The 23,046-nt window shown below is 45.0% G+C and overlaps 1 protein-coding gene across 4 annotated transcripts in view; it reads right to left on the minus strand.

Moving 5' to 3' along the window:
• The window catches only part of LOC138349521 (sulfotransferase 1C4-like), a 53,237-nt gene extending 32,289 nt beyond the window's left edge, over window positions 1-20,948 (minus strand). Inside the window, exons 1-4 of one of the 4 annotated variants that reach the window (XM_069301505.1) lie at window positions 20,466-20,948; window positions 14,100-14,287; window positions 13,788-13,930; window positions 8,800-9,007 (exon numbers count right to left, since the gene is read on the minus strand). In XM_069301505.1, the coding sequence (XP_069157606.1) occupies window positions 8,800-9,007; window positions 13,788-13,930; window positions 14,100-14,273 (525 nt within the window). In that variant the 5' untranslated portion in view covers window positions 14,274-14,287; window positions 20,466-20,948. The remainder of the gene's footprint in view (window positions 1-8,799; window positions 9,008-13,787; window positions 13,931-14,099; window positions 14,288-20,465) is intronic. The other 3 variants (XM_069301506.1, XM_069301503.1, XM_069301502.1) reach the window with 3 other exon arrangements.
• Window positions 20,949-23,046: the final 2,098 nt, after the last annotated feature.

The raw sequence follows: 23,046 nt of genomic DNA on the forward strand, positions 1-23,046 counted from the left end.
ACCACATATGTCAGACCAATCCTGGAGTATGCGGCACCAGCATGGAGTCCATATCTAGTCAGGCATAAGACTAAAATGGAAAAGGTTCAAAGGTTTGCCACCACACTAGTACCCGAGCTGAGAGGTATGAGCTACGAGGAGAGACTACGGGAATTAAACCTCACTTCGTTGGAAGACAGAAGAGTTAGGGGGGGACATGATCACCACATTCAAGATCCTCAAGGGAATCGACAGGGTTGATAAAGACAGGCTGTTTAACACAAGGAGCACACGCACTAGGGGATACAGGTGGAAATTGATTGCCCAAATGAGCCACAGAGATATTAGAAAGAACTTTTTTAGTATCAGAGTGGTTGACAAATGGAATGCATTAGGAAGTGATGTGGTGGAGGCCGACTCCATACACAGTTTCAAGTGTAGATATGATAGAGCCCAATAGGCTCAGGAACCTGTACACCTGTTGATTGATGGTTGAGAGGCGGGACCAAAGAGCCAGAGCTCAACCCCCGCAAGCACAACTAGGCGAGTACACACACCTACAGAAGAGCCGAAGCCCCAGCCAAAATATACCAGTTCCCCTGCCCACAAAAGACAGCGGGAAGTTTACCAACACCCCAGGTAGAGGGGGGCACATGGCTCTGCACTATCGGCCATGGTGGAGGGTGTGATGGCCTCCGTCCAGGACAAAGGGATGACTGGGAGCCACAAGAAAATACTTCAACCTAGTCGCCCGCCCATTGCATCCAATAAGCACACTGGGAGCAATGATGGTAAGTGTGTCAAAAGTTTCCACTGATAAGGGCCAAAGAATAAACAGGGCCCAAACCTGCATAGCAGTAAATAGAGCTCCCACATAACTGGACACCCTCTGGCCAATACTTTAAACCTTTGTCGCGGAATTGGTCTAAAGTTTGCTGCTGATACACGGTATCAAGCAAACCACAGACCCAAAAGACAATTGAGCACAAGCTCAAGAAATTTGAAAAAAACAATATCGTCACCTTCAAGAACGCAAGAAAAAAAAAAAAAGCGCGAGTCCAGTACGTCGGAAAGCGAACTTTACGAGTCAATTTCAAGTAAACCTAGACCCTCAACTCCTGTTTCAACTTCCATGGTGTGTTCATCAGACTTCATGGATACCACGGTAATATCAGCAAGTCCCAACAACATAGAGAACTAAAGATTATGCAATGGAATGTAGAAGGGCTGCACACGAAATTGTAATGCAAAACAGCAACCAAAGGCAAAAACATCCCGATACTACAGCAGAGCTGACTTCGAGCCGGACTAGAACCGAAGTTCTCTGGCTTTTTCCTTCCATGGGTCAACGGGTAATCCAGGGGATGTGCAATTGTTGCGAAATGTGACCTAATATCCAAACCCATCACCACCCCACCCGATTGTGGAGCAGGAACGGAGGTAATTTGGAGTATCTATCGAGCCAAGATAAACTTTAAAAAATCTTAAATGTTTACACGGCTACACGTGCTGAAAAAGATCTCTTATTTAGACACTACTATATTCCACCCTTGGATGTGAGTGGGTTCCAAGAATGAACCCACCCACATCCAAGGAGGTAGATTAGACCCAACCTTCGTTTCAGCCTCCCTGAGAAATGCAGCAACATGGTCAGTTGAGCCCACTCACAAGCGACCACTATGGGGTCCAGATTGATCGTAAGTTAAATCTACCGACCCCACCTCCATCTGAAGCCTTTAACTTTGTTTTAGCAAAATGGGACCGATTTCAAAACCATTTCAGAGTGGCATAGAAAATAATATGTTCCCAAAGACATTAAGTCGGGCAGAACAAGATTTTGCTGATGCAATTCAAAGTGCACACAAACGCTATCCCACTGAAAAAAACTATTCAGACACCAAAGATTACTGGTACTATTGCAAACGTGTTAGAACTCAGACTAAACAGCACAATGGAGCTATATAAAAAAAAACAGCCAAGTGACCACAACAGGACTTTGTGAGGTCAAGGAACATGTGCAGCACGAGACCAGGCTAATAAACACGAAAGTGGCTAGAATGGTGTTCACATCTGAATGACCACCTTAGAGGTGGCAGCAAATCCACTTGGCCAAAGGAAATAAAACACCTAAAAGCCCCACACCTTAAGGATCCGCATCAGAAGCGGAAGTACTGGCAACCAGGAGGCAGAAAGCAGCCAGTACTCAACTTGCAGATGTACTGGCAGTGCAGACCGGAAGAAAGGTGGCACAGAATCTTTACAGCATTTTCAGAAGTTTGACATTAATAACCATTACACACTAGACGAGCACAATTGAACCAATAAAAACTCCAAGATTACATCCCCGAGATACTACAAAATATCCTATAAAATGATTAGGAACCTCTGCCCAGAGGCAGACGCTGCACACTTTACGTTAATTAATCGAGCCTGGACTTCTAAAACTAAATCTATAGCTTTTAATAGAGCAAACGGTACCGATCCCAAAACCCAAAGATTCAGCAAAACCCAGGCCCATTTCTCCAAAGCTGAGCAGCAAAGACAGCCAACACTCTACAGACTTTAGTGGAAAATACCTAAACTGCACCATGGTATGTATGACTATAGACGAGAGGTTGGCTCAGTGGATTGTATTACAACTGTTAGCTCACTTTAACGACAGACCAGGAGGGCCGATATTCCTGGACCACGAGAAAGCCTTTGAATTGGCTATTCTCTGCTGCCTTGTTTATAAAGAGGTCAAAGTTAACCTGCTCTCCTGGACTAAAAGCTGTCTCAGAAGCAAGAGACACTTCATGGCACAGTTTCTCAAAAAAAAAAAAAAAAAAAAAAAAAAAAGACATGAAAATGATACACCGCAAGGCGGTATTTTTAGCCCCCCCCCCCCCCTTCCTCTTCAATTGTTTAATGGAAAGAACAGAGGTTAAAACTCCCACAACACTGCAGGCTGCCAAACTATGCAGACTGCTGTCATCATCAGAAAAGGAAGGGACGAGGCGTGCCTTGCACCCAAATGCTTAGACTGCATCACTGAAGAGGCAAAGCAGATTGGTATCAAACTCAACCCCACAAAGACAAAAGCCATGTCCATAATAAAGCGAAGCCCAACGTGTAGCTCATAGTACAGGGTCAAGCAATTGAACGGGTGATCACTTAGTATATAGGAATAATCATGGACATAAGAATTTTAATGCCGAGGTCACTTTAGAGAACAGCGGCTCAGACAGCAATCTTCAGGTCACTAACCTCCCTCTCTGGAGGAGCCAATCTGCAAGTCCTTCGCACATACGATGTACAGGCAGTCAGACCAGTAATCCACTATGCCGTACCTTCACTCAAGTATCACACCAATAATTGAAAAAGCTTGAAATTGCTCCAAACAATGCTACGAGAACTGCCCTGGGAGCCCGTATGTGGACTAAACTTTAAACTACACTGGAAACGGGTTTGCCCTCTCTTCAAGAACGAATATCAAAGAACAGCTACGTTTATCAGCAAGATAATTATTTTCCCCTGATCCAGTCCCAGTACGGCAGGCCTTTGTGGTTGGACTTTGCCAAAACGGAAACTCTTAGCCTGCCAGAATGGGAAATTTCCTAAACAATTAAAAAGCACGATTTTTGATAGCGTGATCAATCACACCCAAGTTACACTTGTTCCCCGCCATGGGAGGAGCCTACCTTCAAAATAGTAGTAAAAGGTCTTCCGATTAAAAAGGAAACCTACAATCCCACAATCCTAAAGCGCATCATAGAGAAGCAAATGTGCAGCATTCCAGTAGCAGGAGCCACCCACAACTTCACAGACGGATCGGTTTACACAATATGAGTGCTGGCGCTGCTCTTTGCACGGACAGTAAACAGGCATATTGGAAATCATAAGGACCAGCATCAACCCAATCCGAGCCGTTTGACAAACAGGCATTCGCACATGCGATTGTGTAATGGCATTTCGAGTTTCGTGCAGACTCAAAAGCTGCACTTCAAATATTAGGAAAAAAGCAGTGGAAAGACTACGTGGAAATAATTACCAACATTTTGTATCTGAGCAGTCACTAAAGGCAAAAGACTCAACATCACCCTAAACTGGATCCCGTCCCATGTGGGAATCCCCTTAACACTTTAGTGCCCGGCACTCCCCGAAAAAAAAGCGGGTTGTGCGCGCGGCGTTCTGGGCGCTCAAGCGTGAACACAAAGTTTATCATCTTTTCACGCTCCTAACATCAATTCTCGAGCTACGTTTTTCATTTTGGTATCAATGCGTTGGCAATAAAATTCTCTACAAGATCATATGCATAAAATGTCACCCAAGCATTTGCTATCCCACCACGAAGTAAATAAACACGAAGATGACTCGCCGTGACACCCAAACAGGAAGTAAATGTTCATACTCTTTCGTTTGTTACCAGCCTCACAGTCATCCTACAGCGCTTATTTTGATATCACTGAACTCGCAATAAAATTCCCTACCCAGACATATGCCTATCAATGTCTAATTATGTTCCGCACGAGTGTGGGAACTGGGCGAAGCGTTAGCCGTGATTTCAGCAGCGACGACACTGTTGTGATGCAGCGCTTTGAAAGTTTATACTTATTTCACTGTCATGACATTATTTCTCAAGCTACGTATTTCATTTTTATAGCAATGTGTTCGCAATAGAAAGTTCTATAAGAACATGGGTAGAATTGGCCAACAGAGCGTCAAATAAATTTGTGGCGAATAAAATCTTACGCGTGTTTGTACCCGTGAGCGTAAATGTTTTTACTTTGCTCATGTTTTTTTCAAGTTTATACTTGATTCACTCCGTTTTTTTTGTTTGTATAGTGTTCGGAATAAAATTCTCTACACAGACATATGCATATAAATGTAGAATCATGATCGCGGCCAACACAAGAGTGTGTGGAGTGCGCGATTACCCTCGTTGTGACACCAATTCAATAGTCTCTCCTCTAAGTTACAATACATTGCCGTTTTCTCAAATAGGCACAGTGCCTATTAGAGAAAACAAAAATTTAATGGCAAACATATTCATACAATCCCCAAGTCGATCGAGTAGTATTTATTTATTTATTTATTTATTTATTTATGCATATACAAGAATGTACATAAGGAATGTGAGGATACAAATATGGTAATTACAGTCTTGTAAAGCCACTAGCACGCGCAGCGTTTCGGGCAGGTCCTTAATCTAAGAAAATTTTAAGGAGGTAAATACTTGCAAAATTTATAGACAAAAAATGATAACAGATTACATGAAATGAAAAAAAAAGATGAGAGAAAATTGTAGGTACAGTATATTAAAGCACATAGGTAGCTAAGATTGATTGCAATGACAGCTTGAATGGTAGTTGACAACAAATTGGTAGTCACAATACAGCATATGGCTAGCACATAACAGAAGACAGCAATGAACACAATGATAAGGTTGTTTGATATTACATAAAAATTAGGAGATTGGGTAACACTAGGTACAGAGCATATTTAAAGCTCAGTGTAGGAAACTAAGAAGATGAAGTTAGGTACTTTTTGGTTTCGCTTTTAAATAAGGCAAAAGTTTTACAGTTTTTCAATTCACTAGGGAGTGAGTTCCATAGACTAGGTCCCTTAATTTGCATAGAGTGTTTACACAGATTAAGTTTGACCCTGGGAATATCAAAGAGATATTTATTTCTGGTGTGGTGATAATGGGTCCTATTACATCTGTCCAGGGAGAGTTTCAGAGCATGGTTTGCATTTAAGAACAGGGTTTTGTAAATGTAGTTGACACAAGAGAATGTGTGGAGGGAGTTAATATTTAGCAAGTTTAGGGATTTAAACAAGGGAGCCGAGTGTTGTCTGAAAGCAGAGTTAGTTATTATTCTGATAGCAGATTTTTGCTGTGTGATGATGGGCTTAAGGTGGTTTGCAGTGGTAGACCCCCATGCACAGATACCATAATTAAGATAGGGGTAGATTAGTGCATAATATAGTGAGAGGAGAGCAGAGTTAGGAACATAATATCTGATTTTGGAGAGTATACCAACTGTCTTAGAGACTTTCTTAGTTATGTGTTGAATGTGGGTGCTGAAGTTGAGTCTCTTGTCTAGGAATAGGCCAAGAAACTTGCCATCATTTTTATTACTGATGTTAATGTTGTCTATCTGTAGCTGAATTGCATTTGATGATTTGCTTCCAAATAAGATGTAGTAAGTCTTTTCGATGTTTAATGTTAGTTTGTTCGTTGACATCCATAAGTGGACTTTTTTTAATTCATTATTCACAACATTATTTAGTGTATGTGGGTTGAGGTTTGAATAGATAAGGGTAGTATCGTCAGCAAACAATATAGGTTTGAGAATATTAGAGACATTAGGCAGATCGTTTATATATATAAGAAATAGAAGAGGTCCTAAGATGCTGCCCTGTGGCACTCCAACGGTAATTGGTAGAGTGGAAGAAGTTGTATCATTGATGGTTACATATTGGTGTCAGTCACTAAGATTGGATCGGATGTAGTCAAGGGCAAGGCCTCGGATTCCATAATGCTGGAGTTTAAGTAAGAGGTAGTTGTGATTAACAGTATCAAAGGCTTTTCTTAGGTCAATGAAGAGTCCAATCGGAAACTCATTTTTGTCAAGGGCTGAGTAGATAACGTCAAGGAGACTAATGATTGGATCGTTGGTGCTCTTTTGGGACCGGAAGCCAAACTGGCAAGGGCTGAGTATGTCGAATTTTACGAGGTAGGAATAGAGCTGTTTGTAAATAATTTTTTCAAATATTTTTGATAGAATGGGTAGATTTGATATTGGTCTATAATTGTAAATACCCAATATAACACTGTCCGTAAATTTACTTCGTGATCCGACAACCGGTTAGGGAAACCGCCCGTAAGTCCAAGTCGAAAATCCAGGAAAGTGACATTAAATGAGAAAGCTGATGAAATTGCTAAATTGGCAACACGTCATCCATTGATATAATCCAACCCAGCCTACAGTACATGAAAGACTCACCAAAAAGCTCATCTCAACAAAGCTTATCTACACCAGAGTAGCAGAATGTTCGCCCTCTGTAATATGTTATCTTCAGAACAACAAGTTAAAAAAATTAAATATCCAAAAGGAATCCACAGGTAAATAGCAGTTCGGTTATGTAGATTACGTCTAGGTTACAGATGCAACTTGGAGATTGGTGAACCCAGAAAGAGTGCACCGTCTGCCAAACAATCACAAGTGTCACTTTTTCGCCGCCATCTGGAATGTGAAGCAACCAACGACCTTAGAGGAGCTTTAAGAGTACTCGAATCTTTCCGTAACCACACTGATGCCTTCAACACTGCCACTCTTATGGTAAAAAAAAGGCATCCAGCAGCTGGACACCCTCAAATACTGTCAACCCCGCGATAGCAGCCCGACGATTAAATTTTACCACTAACGAGCTATTCATGCCCGTGCCACCTTTTTGGTTGCTTAATCTTCATCAATCAATCGGTAGAATTGCGAATGTACTCCCAACACCTGTTGTACCTGATGACCTTCCTGCTGCCACAACTGCTACCATACCCTCCGCCCTGGTCGCAAGTCTCACTGCCTTCACTTCCACTCTACAGACTACCACCAGATCGACCACGAAAACTATAACAGACTAGAACCACCCAAGGCCCGGGTGGCAAAAACAGTATTTCCTTCTCCAGTTCCCAACACTCCTACCATCACTATCTCGGCAGTAATGCCAGCAGACGTGCCGTTTACAAAGTCTAACAGCACCACCAATGCTCCTGAAATAGCTTCTACCACTAATCCACGACACCCGAGCCTACCTCAGGCTGCGGGATTAAAGACACCAACTACGTATGTTACAGACTCTTCAGACTAGGAAATTTTAGGAGGAGTCTTTCGCCACACCACAAATATCACACCTACTTGATACAAGATGACCTCGAAGAGGTCACCTCACCAAACTTCAACGACAGCACTGATCAGCCAAAGTCTCAGGCAAACAGAAAACTGAAAACCTGGAGGGCTATACTAACCCACCAGCTCCATAATTGGTACCGCTAGCCCTTCGGGGCTGAAATTCACAATGAAAACCCAAATACATCCCCCAGATCTTTAGTATCAGTTACTGATCCAGATAATGGATCTGGAAGAGCTTATACTTAGGGTCTCCATAGCCCATTCTACTTCGAACTTTTCCTTTAAGTAGCCGACTCTTGGCAATAACAAAATACTGTTACTTATCCGATCGACACTGATGAGCACGAACCGCCCAGTGAAAAGTAGAGTGACTAGATAGCCAGAAAACACTGCCCATTATAAAAGTCTCACTTTCCAACCTCCTTCCAATCCTAGAACAAAAGGGGAAAGTATCCTAAAGTGTACAGGTTACGGCAGTGAGCGAGACAAGCTGGGTGTGTGCAAGCCTGCACGTCTTGTACCCACCGTTTTATCGAGCAATAAAACCCACTGGCTCTCGGCCGAGCAGGGTTATTGGAAAAACCAAACTAGTCAATAGGTAAACCCCAAGTGGCGGCAGCTCAAGGAGGGAGAGGAAAGGGTCTATACATGTCCACTACAAATGGCTCCCACGTTTAAAATTTGATCCAATTATTAAAGAAAACAGTCTTGTCAATATTTAGATTGAGACTTAAAAAAAATTCAAATGAAGGAATAGAAACGGCAGGATTAGAGAACATTTTACCAATATTTATCTTCAGTAGCTGTATTTTAACTAATACTCTAAACGTTTGATTGCAAACCGTACGACTCTTGCTTCATGAAGCAGCGATTGCAAATCCAACCATTTTATTCCCATAAAACCATTAGAACAGTAACCAACTCGGACCTTTGTGGTTTGAAGAAGGCTAGGCGGAAGGAGGGTGCTGGGCAGGTGGGTCTTCATCACTCTCGGAGCAGGTAGAGCCTCGCTAATCTGCAGAAACACTCCGTCTTCTACCTTCTTGCCTGGACACATTTGACGAAACATTTCTGTGAACTGCTGAGGATTCTCAACAGTGCTTCTGATGGTCTTGCTGTCAATCATCATGTCAAAACTGGAAATGTTTTGTTGTTGTTGTTGTTGTTATTACTACACCTACCCAGAGCTGAAATACTTAAATTTAATCGCTTTAGAATAAATACATTTGAGTTTATTCTTAAATCACCAATTATGCAATAAGTTCTAGCAATACATTTCTTTATATAAACCCATCCAGAAGCACAAATACAGGATCCTTCATATATTGCAACCGATATATGAATGGTTCTTTGCTAATCTCACATGTTGCACCCGACAGTTAACACAAGACTTCACATATTCAAGCACGCATTAACATCACGTGCACAAACGTGTGGTAATCGTGAGGTAATAAAGAAATTTAAGCCAAACACTTATTGTCACAAAACTATCACCATCTTAAAACAATATTATGCTTCACGTTACAAATTTTATATGACCTATACCCAGGGCCTGTATTTTGTCACAGGATATCAGTCCCTAACTACTTATTGTGTCCAACCTAATCTCTGGTTAAAGAGTTACAAAAACCATGTGCACCATAGTACAAAGATTGACGTTCTAAGCAATTAGGTAGAACTTTGTTCTATTGTCCAGAAACATTTAAAAACTTATTCCAATGCCTAGTATAACATTTACTTTATTAAACCTCCGATTGCACGCAAGAGACCTAGGAAAGGTTAGGTTAATTTGTCTTTGCAACTACAGTGGAAAAGTTAATTTATCGAAATTCAATAGTATTGATCCCAACTTTTCTAATTAGGTTGTACATCTGCACGTACTATTGTCATCCTTCGTCCCAATACAGGGGGACGGGTTTAATTGTCAGAGGTCCCATTTCCTGAAAACAACAATGTACTGTGCGAGTGAACAATTAATTTAGGACAGTTTAGAATCAATGCTAAACTGAATTATCCAACACTGACAAAGAGAACCAATCACCAGAGTCAGACATGATAATTTTGCTTACACACACAAGACCAAGTGTTATAAATATTTACGCAAGACCTCCGAAGCGATTGCTTCACATGCATGACCTATTTTATGTAACTACAGTATTGAGCCAAAGTATTTGGGCCAATCATGAAGATTGGTCCAAATACCAATTTGGTAAATATACCAAAAATTGAAGTCATTAAAGCCTTCATGAAAGGCTTTAGTGACTTCATAAATGCATTTAACCGTAAAGCCAGGTAAGCATCCCAACCAGTATTAATATTGCAAGAAATTTATGACATTTATTTCCTGCAACCACTAGTATTTAGTCTGCCAGCCCCCCCCCCCCTTCCCCCTTGTGTCCACAGAACATTTATAAAAGTTGGCATCTCCCCTCGCCCAGCACCGCCTCAAACAATCTTTTAATGACGAATTTACAATTCCCATCCCTCTTTTTGCAACTAATAAATCAAGCTGGGGCGAGGCTTTATTACAGACAAGTACAAACGCTCACAAAAATGTATCTTGACCTGTCTAGGGAGCCGGTCGGCCGAGCAGACAGCACGCTGGACTTGTGATCCTGTGGTCCTGGGTGCGATCCCAGGCGCCGGCGAGAAACAATGGGCAGAGTTTTGTTCACCCTATGCCCCTGTTACCCAGCAGTAAAATGGGTACCTGGGTTTTAGTCAGCTGTCACGGGCCGCTTCCTGGGGTTGGAGGCCTGGTCGAGGACCGGGCCGCGGGGACACTAAAGCCCCGAAATCATCTCAAGATAACCTTCCCAAGTGCTATATATTCTTAATGGATTTGCGCTTTCCCCAGATAATCCCCCCCCCCCTCAAAAAAAAAATTGTTTGCTAGCACTAATCTGAACAACCAACCACTGAACAACCCATCTTTTGTATTCTACCAACGTAAAGTACAAAAACAGGATTTTTTTTTTTTTTTTTTTTTTTTTTTTTTACATGCAAGCATGCGTATAATGTACAATAAAAACAGAACAAATATAACATAGAACAAAAGTACAAAGCACACACACGTACAATGACAAAGGAACAAATCAAGAGAAGACCAGCCAGAAGGGCTCACCACAAAACAAAAATGCATATACAAACATAACACAAATATAAACACAGCGTAATACAAACATAAGGGAAACAGAGAGGCGAGAAACATACAAAACAAGTCTGCTAACACCTCACACACATAATGCACACATAACAAAGAGCACACCCCAACAGCCTGAAGGGCACACAAGATGACAAACAAGGGCACACGACATCCACAACCGAACACACAAACGCATAGGAACCGCACACCCCCCCCCCCCCTAGCCATACAAGAAGACCCACAATACAAACCGGAGCACGCAGGAACCGGGAAACAATATCCACACCACCCACTCACATACACACCCCACAACCAGGCAACACAAAATACATAGAAATCACTTGCGAGGAACCTCGTGAGAAATGTACTTCTCCGGGAAAAGATCATGAGGATATTTCGCCTTTTAAGCTTCCCAGACTAGATCTTCAAGGTCGGTAGGGTTTGTGATCCCCCGCTCTCGAGCGGGTATCATAAACTCGGGAACATCTATATCTGGCGGCATCGGCCAATACCTAAGGTCACTGACGCAAGTCGCATAACGAGGCTGGGGAGCGCCAACCACGCCCTTCGAGGAAGCAGATGACACCGGAGAAGCGGACGAGGGTCGCCGAGCCTGCCACGCCTTCTTCATCGGAGCAGGTGCCGGACGCTGAGACGATAGCACTTCCACGGATACCGCAGGAGACACGGAAGGGACTGCAGGAAACGGAAGAGGCGGCAAGACCGCTGCCGAGGAAACGGGTAACGAGGAAGGGGCCACACAACATCCAGAGCGAGCATCCTTTCTCAACATCACTACCAGGCCACCCCGCTCACCACCAACTACAGCAGGGGGAACCACCGCCCACGAAGAACCGGAGCCATCCGACGCAGGCAACGCACCTGAAGCAGGACCCTCTGACACCGGACCAGAAGTTGAGGCCAAAACGCCGGCACCGGCATCCTCAGGCAAGTGTACCTCCGCCACCACCGTAGTGTGCACCACATCCGGAGCCACTCCACCGTCAACGGAAGGACGACACTCGTCGAATTCGCCAACATCAGCCCACGCAGAAGAACGCCGGGAACGCTTAGGCTCGGGCCGCACATCATCAGACCCGAAGGCAGACTCGGCGACCCCCGCAGCACCAACCGAGCGAACCGACGCACGCCGCAGCACGGCAGCCTCCTCTACCACACGCGGCACCAGGCCAGGCACAGGAGGGAATGCCGGAACCACCTCAGCTCCCAGCACAGCCGGAACAGACGGTGAGGGCGCAGGGACCGGGACAGACACAGCAGAGGAAGAACTGGAAGACGAGGGGGTCCGAGCAAACGGCAGGCAGAAGAGGCTCAGGGACACCAGCTGGAGCACTAGGCGAGGACCCAACCTCCGGAGGAGATGCGGCAACAACAGGGGGCGCAACAGGCGGAGCAACAGGCGGAGCAACAGCTGCTACAGAGGGCACCTCCTCAGCCGAAGAGACGTCCATACCCACCGAATCATCTCCCACAGGAAGGGGCGGAAAATCCTCCTCACTGAAGAGATTCACTGGTGCAACAGCAGGCGCAGAACAGTCAGCAGCCTGATGGCCCAAAAGACCACAACGATAACACGTCCGCGGCTGACGGGCGTAAAACACCCGAACGTTGTACCCCATAAGGCGCACAGAGGACGGAATATCCGCCCGGAGTCTCATGCCCAGGGTGCGAATGTTAGACCTCACACCCTTAAGAGGACTAGAAGACACCACGTTCACTCTCACACTAACAACTGCGCCAAACCGGCCGAAATACCGCCGTAGCAGAGCCTCTGGAAACTCCAAGGGAGCCCCATGCACACTGATGTAAGTAAGTGCACCACTCCTATCCGAGAGGGTGACAGTGCCCGCACCATCCGGCAGGGGCAGTGTCTGCCCCTCGTATCGCCGGAGAAAATCGCGATACGCCACCTCCTCTGCAAACTTCACAATTGCCCTACGGGCCGTTACCAACTCGACCCCATAAATCGCAAACACAGGGACAGAGCATTTCACAAGCCAGGGCAATCTCTGGGTAACCAGCCCGCACAGAGAACTCTAGTCCCACAGACTGAGCCCGGACGACAGGGGGTAGAGGGACCCCCATCGTAACGCCACGTCAGCACAGGCGAGCAGAGACACACCCGCCCTCAACCAGCCGAAACGGGCAAACAACACCAACTGCTGGAGCGCCGATTCAACACGTCCGCCCCGTACCGAAGCTAGGGCCAGACTCCCACGCTCACAAACACAGGAAATGGTAAAAGGAATAATACTTCACACAGTCATTAACAGATCTTATCTCAAGCAGCCAAAATTGCCACATCATTTTATCCACATCTGGTGCCGTGTTAAGCAGGAGTAACCGTTTTATGAAATGTAATAGAGAAAAAAAAATAAAAAAAAAGTCTTGGCAAAATTTTTATTTTCTGCCAAGATAAAATGGTTAAGAATATTTATGAATACTATTTTAAAGAACTTTTGCAAGATCTTCGCTAATATTACATGGTCTTCAAAATTAAAGGGGACTATTCTAAGGTACGTCTGCAAATTAGCGAATTTACTGCAGCTTGCTGAACTACCATTCCGAAAAAGTCTTCCATAAATGCGATCTAAACCGGAGCTCATTTAGAACTAAGCAGCTAAACACTAATTAAATCTTTCAACCACACCTACCGATTTATTAGGAGCAATCAGACTATACAGTAATTATAGCCCTAGTCCCGGGCGTTACCAAGACAATCACACTGATAAACCAAGAATGTGTCATACTGTATATGCGGTGCTCTGATGAAGATGGGCAGGTTGCCCCTCTGGTTCAGGTCGGGGTTGTGAAGCATAGTCCACACCAACTCCAACATCCAGGTCGTCCCAGACCTGGGCATTCCCATCACAAGTACGTCACCTTCAGTGAACTGAAGAGAACATTATTGTAGTATACATTATAGAGAACATACAAGTGTATACATTTTACACCCACATATATATCAGGGGAGAGTGATCTGGGCACCGTTCACCCACCACCCTCCCGACCAAGTACATTACCCATATTCAAGTATCAAAGTAACAATAGACATATTACACCTTGTAGTTGTAGATGTCGTCAGCATATTTGGTGAAGAGCGTCGGGTAGAGCCAGCCTCCGGGCCTGAGGCGGACCATACCTTTGTTGTAGAGCGTCTGTTCCTGCTCCATCCTGGCCAGCCATTCCTCGGTCATGTCCTCCACCTCGTGACCACTAGCCAGTTTCGTATTCATCTTCCTAGGTACAACTACACGGGTCGTTATGGTAGTCAAGTCATGAAAATACCTGGTCTATGTCAGGCATTACAGTGATAGGTAAAGTGTCAGTACTTTAATAAACGTGTTTACAATTTGATGGAGAGGATGATTATTTGTGGATGCGTGACATGGCCCCAGGTCAGGGCTGTGTCGGCCGATGACCTGTTATGTGACGCCAGGGATGGCGGGTGGGGATATGACAATATTAGTTGGTAAGGGTATTAGGTGAAGAATGTTATGAAAGATGGGTAGAGTATGTGGATCGGGGAGGGTGGGGGAGGTGTCGAAGCTTAACCAGTTCCTGCACTTCTATTCAAATTATATAAATCGACAATACAACTATACTCAAAAACTACAATTAAAGTAGTTATTTCAAACAGAAAAATTAATGTTCTTAAAATAGGGAATGGAGCGTAACTAGCGCCACCAGTCATCGCTCATTGGGTGGGGATGTTTGGGCAGATAGAAATCTAACAGTCACCAGACCTACCACACCACACACTGAACTATGCAACACCTGCCTCTGCAAGAATCAGAAGCACAGTATAATCTGTAATGCCGTGCAAGTTAATACTGGAATCCGAAAAAACTTAATTTAGATCCAATAGATATACAAATACCACACTTGTCATTAGGTGTATATGTAACTTTACTAAGCGTGCCAAAACCTGACGGGAAAAACTCCGCCTACTTACAACTACACAGTCGTTATATTACCTTCACAACACTAAGTCCACCTACAATGACAAGCCGACCGACTAAGAACGAGCTGGTATATATTTTAAATACACACAAGTCGCATTATCAAGAACTGGCCTAATAGTCAGCGATAAATCCAGACATCAATGTATATTTAAATAGTACAAACTCCCTGCCATTGGCGGGGCGCGTTACCAGCAATTACTTTGTCGTTTCAACGCTGCGTTATTGAAAGGTCAGCACAGAAGCCAACTTAACCTGTAGCGAGTAGATTATCCCAATAATATACTCGCTCCAAATATAGTGTTAATGTTCCTGTCAACCTTTGGAGATGAATGAGGTGAGGCGTTGCCAGGGCAACACGGTGAGATGCCCGAGCAATATAAGCAGCGGTGTAGCGAACATTAACTAGTCTACTTTCAAGTGTGGTCTAGAGCAGACACTTGCGAGATACTGTACCAACGCTCAGTGCGCTCAACTCACACCAACGTATCACCTGTGTACTTCTGTATATTCGACCAAATATATATATAGTATCTTAGTGTCTGTGTTTATTTGTCACCATACTTTACGTAACAATAGAACAGTTACATTGGTGACCCAGTGAGTGACAAAGAACACCTAGTCACACACTAGATCTTCGCCATGGATTTATCTACCAGGTTTCCAGCATACAACGCAGATGAGCCAGAATTTTGGTTCATGCAGATGGAGGCTATTTTCGACCTTCACGAAATTTCGACTGAGAAAGCCCGATATGCCTGTACCCTGCCAACACTTACCTCGGAGGCTATGCACACTGCCTCCGCTGTCATCACCGCGCCATCACCGGACACCAGGACGTACACTGCATTGAAGGCCGCTCTTCTACAGGCAGCAATGAAACGCCGCATTCAACAAAGGGACCAACTCCTCACTGACAAAAGGTTAGTAGACAAAACACCAGCCCAGCTTCTGCGGCATATTCAGTATGTGATGCATACTGCAACTGGTCCAGCCCCCAGCGAGATTGTGAGATCACTGTGGATACAACTCTGTCCAAAACACATTCAACCGGCCCTATTCAGTATGGCTGACGACACCCCATTAGCCCAGCTGGCTACACTGGCAGACCGGCTTCATACGACGTCTGATAACGCTACGCTGTCCCACCTCAGTGATACACAGCAGACTACAGACACCCAACAACTCGACGTCCTCCAGAACCGGCGTTTTTTCCACCCAGGGAAGACGTACCATGCGAATCCAGTATCAGTCTCTAAGCGACAGCGAGAACGTCGTGGAGAACTTTGTTCTTACCACCAGAAGTTCGGACACCAAGCCCGCAACTGTAGGGCTCCTTGTTCCTGGTCGGGAAACTACTTCGGCGGGGACTGTTAACGGCCAGTGACCCCGCCATTTCAAACACTACACTGCTCTACATATCTGACGTCATAACCAAACGCCGTTTCCTCGTTGACACAGGTGCAGCAGCTAGTGTGTTGCCTCCCCCACTGGTCAAACCAACCCGTACTCCTGGTTTGGACTTACGAGCCGCCAATGGTACGTCCGTCCGTACATATGGGACCCGCGCCCTGGTTCTCGAGTTCGCCTCTCTGGGTCGCTTTACGTGGACTTTCCTCATAGCGGATGTGGAACAACCCATTCTTGGATGGGATTTCCTGCAACACCATCGACTTATGGTGGATCCCACAGGTGCAGTACTTCGAGCCTCTCCTAGTACCTCACCACAAGTTAACATCGTCACCCCAGTCGCATCTACGGAACTTCAAGCACTCCTGGATGAATTCAAAGATGTGACCCAACCCGCCAGCCCTCGACCAGAGGTGCAACATACGATTACGCATCACATTACTACAACGGGAGCACCTACCTTCGCCAGACCACGCCGCCTGGCACCGGAACGACTGGCGGTAGCACGTGCTGAATTCAATAAGCTACAGGAGGCGGGAATAATCCGCCCTTCGAACAGTCCATGGGCTTCACCTCTCCATATGGTCCCGAAAACAGCCCCAGGGGAATGGCGCCCTTGCGGAGACTACAGGGCTCTCAACGTCCATACTCTGCCGGATCGCTACCCAATACCACACATCCAGGATTTCTCACAGGGATTGAGCAACGCAACCGTTTTTTCGAGAATTGACCTTGTGCGGGCATTTCACCAGATCCCTGTGGAACCGGCAGACATTCCGAAAACAGCGATCACAACACCTTTCGGACTGTTTGAATTCGTCCGGATGCCTTTTGGTCTACGGAATGCAGCCCAGACATTCCAGCGCTTCATCGACCAAGTAGTTAAGGACCTTCCTTTTTGCTACGCCTACATTGACGATCTGCTGGTGGCCAGTACATCACCAACAGAACATCTGCTACACCTCCGACTCCTTCTCACCCGTCTGCGCAACTTCGGCTTGCAGCTCAACTCCGAGAAGTGTATTTTCCATGTTCCAGAGCTGGATTTCTTGGGACACCGTGTGTCAGCAGCAGGGGTCCAACCACTAGAGAAAAAAATCGAGGCAATCAAGGAATTCCCGCGCCCATCTACTCCAAAGAAGTTGCAAGAATTTCTTGGTGTGGTGAATTTTTATCATCGATTCATCCCACATTGTTCGGACATCTTGCGACACTTATACGACCTCTTACATGGTCGGAAACTCACGTCCCGTCTTCCGTTGGAGTGGACTCCCCAGGCAGAGACAGCATTCACCGACATAAAAAACAAGCTGGCGGAATTCACCTTACTCGCACACCCAGTGTCTGACGCTCCCACCAATCTCTCTACCGACGCTTCAAACACAGCAATTGGTGCTGTACTACAACAGCTCATTGAAGGAGAATGGCGCCCAATTGCATTCTTTTCAGCGCGCCTGTCACCCACTGAAGAGAAGTACAGCACTTTTGATAGGGAACTGCTCGCCATCTACTCAGCCATACAACATTTCCGGCACTTTCTCGAGGGGCGGAACTTCCACATCCTCACAGACCACAAACCTCTCACTTATGCGCTGGCGGCCAAGGGTGATGCTCACTCTCCTCGAGTAGCCAACCACCTGGGATTTATTTCCCAATTTACCTCGGATATCCGTCATGTCAAAGGAACTAATAATGTCATAGCCGATGCACTGTCTCGACCCACCATAAACCACGTCGTGACAAACCCAGCTCAGGTGGACTATTGTGTAATCAGTAAGGCCCAACGGGAAGACCCTGATCTGCAGCGATTACGAACATCTGACACAGCTCTCCGGTTCATCGAGATTCCCATGGAAGGTGGCGGAAGTATAATCTGTGACACCTCACGGACGGGAGCACTTAGGCCCTACATTCCTGCCCAGTTTCGCTGGAAAACGTTCTCAGTATTTCACTCCCTAGCACACCCAGGAGTACGCGCTTCCCAGAAACTACTAACGGAGCGTGTTGTATGGCCAGGAATCAATGCCGATGTTCGACGATGGACTCGCTCATGTCTCCAGTGCCAGCGAGCGAAAACACATCGTCACACAAAGAGCCCACTTCAACAGTTTCCGTTACCTTCTGACCGTTTCGAGGTGGTGCATGTAGACATCGTTGGACCATTACCGTCGGCAAGAGGATATTCTTATCTACTCACCTGCATCGATCGATTCTCCAGATGGCCGGAAGCAATCCCATTAATCAACATCTCAGCTGAGTCAGTGGTCCAGGCTTTCCTCTCTGGATGGGTCGCCCGTTTTGGCAGCCCCTCGGTCATCATCACCGACCAAGGACGACAGTTCGAATCATATCTATGGAAGGAACTTATGGAATTCCTCGGCACCACACATAACCGAACCACAGCATACCACCCTGAGTCGAACGGAATGGTAGAACGCTTTCATAGACAACTAAAAGCTGCCCTAAGAGCTCAAGCACGCCCTGATGATTGGATCGACAACCTTCCATTAGTCTTGCTTGGCATCCGTTCGGCCACGAAGGAGGGCAGTGGATTCTCGGCAGCAGACTTAGTATACGGATCTAGCCTGCGGCTTCCGGGCGAATTCTTAACCCCAACGCCACTTATCACACCCCCAGACCCCACTTTTGTCCAGAAATTACGGGCGGCCATGACAAACATTCGGCCTACACCACCACGCCAACCGACAACTCGTGCTACATATGTGCCTCATGAGCTCCACACAACTGAACACGTGTTTGTAAGAGTCGACGCTGTTCGACGCCCTCTACAGTCACCTTACGAAGGACCATTTAAAGTGGTTTCTCGAACACCGAAGTTCTTCACCATTGAACGCCGAGGACAGCGGGTAAACATCTCCATCGATCGCCTTAAACCAGCACACTGTGACGCTGCCCCAGACATCCCTCCAGAGACACATCCGCCGACTACGCAGTTCACTTTTCGACCCCAGTTACCAGCCGCACCACAACCTGATCCTACGACAACGGACGATCCTGTACGACCTCTCACCCTACAACCCCAGTTACCAGCCGCACCACAACCTGATCCTGCGACGACGGACGATCCTGTGCGACCTCCCACCCTACGACCCCAGTTAGATGACATCAGCGAAGAGGAGGAAGTTAACTTTGATGGTTATGTAACGCGAGCAGGGCGTACAATTCGCCGACCAGCTAAGTTCCTTGATCAAGTATTTTTCCTTTCATCCCCTGGGAGGGGGAGTTCTGTAGCGAGTAGATTATCCCAATAATATACTCGCTCCAAATATAGTGTTAATGTTCCTGTCAACCTTTGGAGATGAATGAGGTGAGGCGTTGCCAGGGCAACACGGTGAGATGCCCGAGCAATATAAGCAGCGGTGTAGCGAACATTAACTAGTCTACTTTCAAGTGTGGTCTAGAGCAGACACTTGCGAGATACTGTACCAACGCTCAGTGCGCTCAACTCACACCAACGTATCACCTGTGTACTTCTGTATATTCGACCAAATATATATATAGTATCTTAGTGTCTGTGTTTATTTGTCACCATACTTTACGTAACAATAGAACCGTTACAAACCCATAATAGAGATGGACCAAAATTACATTCACCAGATTAAATGTGGCATCCACTGTACTGTTATGCCATTCCTGCAAGACACCAAACACCAACGAGTTGCTCAATAAAGAAAGATCACTTGGCAAGGAAGGTAGTATTTACAGCGTGCATAGACCGCGAGGAGCAGTACGAGCTGTTCGGCTCGTACATTCCCTCCAACATTATATTTCCTCCATACAGCATCGGCAAATAATTACAACCATTTTAATATTTATCTACTTATACTGCACAATTACACCAATCACAAGTGTCTTTTCACAAATAGAATAAATACACTCTGCTCACTCCAAGAGAACTACTGCATTTGGCAACTACTATATCTACACAATGTTATTAAAGCAGTTGGTTATACAGTCCCTAAATTATTTTCACAGTTTAACTATAGTCTTCCCTGAAGAATATTCATTTAAATACGTCAACACACTTCAGCTCACGTTGTGACACTGAAGGTGGGAGGAGCAGCAACACAACAGCTCACAACAACACAACACATATGACCGGCCATTGGCTGAGGCTCCACCAAAGTCAACACCCCAGTGTTACCAACTCGGCTAATTAAGTACTCGCATCCATCTAGTGATACCAATTCAGTGTAAAAATTAATGCTTAGGCTATCATTTTAAAGATAATAAAAAAACAACTGTAAGTGGACATAGAGAAAAATGAGGCACAAAAATTTATGTTAAAGAAGAACAGTAGAATGCTTCGTTAAAATAATTGTGAACATTAATTTCGGTTGTTTCCAAAAATCTCGCCCATTCTCACGCTTGAACAAACGTTTAAATTAAAGGGGTTTACTTCACAATAAGTGTAAAAACCTTGGGCCAGATTCACGAAAGTACTTACGCAAGCACTTACGAACCTGTACATCTTTTCTCAATCTTTGGCGGAATTGTTTACAATTATTAAACAGTTAATGAGCTCCGAAGCACCAGGAGGCTGTTTATAACAATAACAACAGTTGATTGGCAAGTTTTCATGCTTGTAAACTTTTTATTAAATGTAACCAAAGCCGTCAAAGATTGAGGAAAGATGTACACGTTCGTAAGTATTTGCGTAAGTGCTTTCGTGAATCTGGCCCCTTAACTCTAGAGGACAATGACCTGTAATTGGAGGAGGCATTTTGGTGGCTGGTATCCATAGTGTAGAGCTCACTGGTCATTACGGGTGAGAACGAGGGAACTGTACAGCGATCTCACCAAAACCTGACCTAACAATTAATGAATCTTTACATGTGCACTATGGAAGGAAGCGTAAACATTAACATGCTTTATAGAGAATACAAGCGTGGTAATGTGTAGGTTTTTCTCCTCTTAAACAACATCAGCATCAGTAGCTAAGATGACAAAGTGAAGGTTTTCTAAGTTAGACAAACGAGCATCGACCAGTTTTTGTCTATCGTCAGCAGAGTACGATAGCAGTGATATCCTGGATCCGGATTCACAAAACAGTTACGCAAGTACTTACGAATGTGTACATCTTTCCTCAATCTTTGACGGCTTTGGTTACATTTATTAAACAGTTTACATGCATGAAAATTTCCCAATCAACTGTTGTTATTGTTATAAACAATATCCTGGTGCTTCGGAGCTCATTAACTGTTTAATAATTGTAAACAAAGCCGTCAAAGATTGACAAAAGATGGACAGGTTCGTAAATGCTTGCGTAACTGCTTCGTGAATCTGGCCTCCAGACTGATAGACAACACCCACTAAAATCAACATGGTTACTTAATTATAGTAGGCACCTTACCCAGGGATGTGGTACAGTCATTGGTCGGCACCTTACCCTAGGATGTGGTACAGTCATTGGTCGGCACCTTACCCTAGGATGTGGTACAGTCATTGGTCGGCACCTTACCCTGGGATGTAGTACAGTCATTAGTCGGAACCTTTCCTGGTTGATACCTGGTTGATGGGGTTCTGGGAGTTCTTCTACTCCCCAAGCCCGGCCCGAGGCCAGGCTCGACTTGTGAGAGTCTGGTCCACCAGGCTGTTGCTTGGAGCGGCCCGCAGGGCCACATACCCACCACAGCCCGGCTGATCCGGAATTTCTCTTAGAAAACCGTCCAGTTTTCTCTTGAAGATGTCCACGGTTGTTCCGGCAATATTTATTATACTCGCTGGGAAGACGTTGAACAACCGCGGACCTCTGATGTTTATACAGTGTTCTCTGATTGTGCCTATGGCACCTCTGCTCTTCACTGGTTCAATCTTGCATTTTCTTCCATATCGTTCACTCCAGTACGTTGTTATTTTACTGTGTAGATTTGGGACCTGACTCTCCAGTATTTTCCATGTGTATATTATTTGGTATCTTTCTCGTCTCCTTTCTAGAGAGTACATTTGGAGAGCTTTGAGACGATCCCAATAATTTAGGTGCTTTATTGCGTCTATGCGTGCCGTATATGTTCTCTGTATTCCCTCTATTTCAGCAATCTCTCCTGCTCTGAAGGGGGAAGTAAGTACAGAGCAGTACTCGAGACGGGACAACACAAGTGACTTGAAGAGTACAACCATTGTGATGGTATCCCTGGATTTGAAAGTTCTCGTAATCCATCCGATCATTTTTCTGGCTGACGCGATATTTGCTTGGTTATGCTCCCTAAACGTTAGATCGTCGGACATTATTATTCCCAAATCCTTGACATGCTGTTTTTCTACTATGGGAAGATTCGATTGTGTTTTGTACCCTGTATTATGTTTCAGATCCTCATTTTTGCCGTACCTGAGTACCTGAAATTTATCACTGTTAAACATCATGTTATTTTCTGCTGCCCAGTCGAAAACTTTGTTGACATCTGCTTGTAGTTTTTTAATATCTTCAGCAGAGGTAATTTTCATGCTGATTTTTGTGTCATCTACCCTGGGATGTGCATGAAAATTTCTTTAAAAACTTATGATGACAAAAAAATCAGCTGTGTTATGCCAAAAATTACATAGAACGAGAACTTCAAGAAATTGTTCTAATTTATGAGTTGCTGTCATTATTAATTTTTTTCTTGATTCAGTTGTA

Source organism: Procambarus clarkii, chromosome 45 (assembly GCF_040958095.1).
Source record: "Procambarus clarkii isolate CNS0578487 chromosome 45, FALCON_Pclarkii_2.0, whole genome shotgun sequence".
NCBI lineage: Eukaryota > Metazoa > Arthropoda > Malacostraca > Decapoda > Cambaridae > Procambarus > Procambarus clarkii.